We start from the raw sequence: 1,787 nt of genomic DNA on the forward strand, positions 1-1,787 counted from the left end.
AAGGGACAGTGGTCAGAATTGTAAAAATTGGCCTGGTCATTAAACCACCCTTGGGGGTAAAGGGGTTAATGCATAAGTATGGGGCTAAAATTCATTTTCAAAGATGGGTTTAATGAAAAATAATGTACATTATATGGTATCCACAATTGATTTTGCATAACCTGCAGAAACAAAGTAAATTCAGTTTGCTTTCTTTACACTTCATCTAAAAATATCAGGAAATTAAGTGGTTTCTGAAAAAATAAATGTATGTTTTGTAATGATGAAATTGGTGTACACTTGAGTATTTCTCTCCCAGAAGAAACTCTCTCAGGATTGGCTGTTTGTATTTAACATCTCACTTCAGTAAAAACCTTAGATGAGTTAAAAATGTGACCGAAGAATTATTAGTGTCACTGTTTTTACTTTGAATTTCTTTTTTTATACTTTTCAATTCCTTTTGGAAAATATTTAATTTCCAATATATTTTATATTTTTTTTAATGTTTTCTAAATTTAAAATCTTATTTTCCCATTAACATTTAATTTTAAAGTAATGGATCACACAAATATAAGTGCAGTAAAATATTTTATTATCTCTGGGATTTCTGATGACTCTATGATACAAGTCATCATATTTCTTCTGGTTTTTATCATTTTTCTTCTCACTCTTGGTTGTAACTTCACAATTCTTCTTCTAGTCAGTCTAGACCCTCAGCTTCACACCCCAATGTATTTCTTCCTCTGTAACCTTTCCATTCTGGATATCATTTGCTCAACGAACAATCTGAATAATGTTCTTATATCTTTCCTATCTGGAGATAAGACTGTCTCAGTTCCTGGATGTATAGTGCAGATCTTCGTATTTTTGTCTATGACGTGTGGGGAACTTTTAATCCTGGCTGTAATGGGTTACGACCGATATGTGGCTGTATGTAACCCTTTGCGCTATCACATGATAATGAATGGTAGAATATGTGCACTACTGGCCATCTTATGCTGGGTAATGGGCACAGTAGAAAGTATCCCCACATTTTTAGAGTTACTGAAGTTCTCTTGTTACAAGTCACCCATGGTCAACCATTTCTTCTGTGATTTAATGCCGGTGCTGATATTGTCTTGCAGTGATAAACATTTCTTAGACCTTTACATACTAACTTTTGGAGTAGGAATTTCGGCTTTTTCTCCATTTCTTATGACATTTATTTCCTATGTCTTCATTATTGCAACAATATTGAAGATACGCTCAACCACCAGCAGACGTAAAGCCTTCTACACTTGTTCCTCTCACCTCACAGTTGTCATTCTCCTCTATACCACTCTTACGATTCAGTACCTGAGGCCACATCCCTTGGTCAACTTAGACTCAAACAAACTTATGTCTCTGTTTAACACAGCAGCTTTACCCATCCTAAACCCATTGATCTACAGTTTAAAAAATAAAGAGGTCAAAGCTGCTTTACGAAAAAGGATGAGATCTATGCCAACAAATCGGTAAGAGTTCAAAATTTGACTTCTGAGATTTATTTGGAGCACTTGGTATACAATCAGTCATTAATAATGACGTGTACTTGTTTTAAAGTTGCTATCAAATTATTTAACTTCCATTAAAAATAAGGTTTAATATCAAAATGTGTCTGCTGTTTGCAATAAACAAATCAAAGAAGAGATCAACACAGCTAACTTAATAAGTGGTTTCTCCTATCTCAGCACAAAATGCCACTTTTACCGGTAACTACAGTTTCCGAATAACTCAACCTCTTCATCACAAGCATCTTTTAAGCTTAGTAGGGTGCCTCTGGCTGTTGT

The 1,787-nt window shown here is 34.4% G+C and overlaps 1 protein-coding gene across 1 annotated transcript; it reads left to right on the forward strand.

The window, feature by feature from the left end:
- The first annotated feature begins 534 nt into the window (after window positions 1-534).
- On the forward strand, window positions 535-1,521 carry LOC138667159 (olfactory receptor 5V1-like). Its single transcript, XM_069755456.1, has one exon. The coding sequence runs from the start codon at window positions 535-537 to the stop codon at window positions 1,474-1,476; it is 942 nt and encodes a 313-aa protein (XP_069611557.1). The 3' UTR covers window positions 1,477-1,521.
- The last annotated feature ends 266 nt before the right edge of the window (window positions 1,522-1,787 follow it).

The sequence above is a fragment of the Ranitomeya imitator genome, chromosome 2 (assembly GCF_032444005.1).
Source record: "Ranitomeya imitator isolate aRanImi1 chromosome 2, aRanImi1.pri, whole genome shotgun sequence".
Lineage (NCBI taxonomy): Eukaryota > Metazoa > Chordata > Amphibia > Anura > Dendrobatidae > Ranitomeya > Ranitomeya imitator.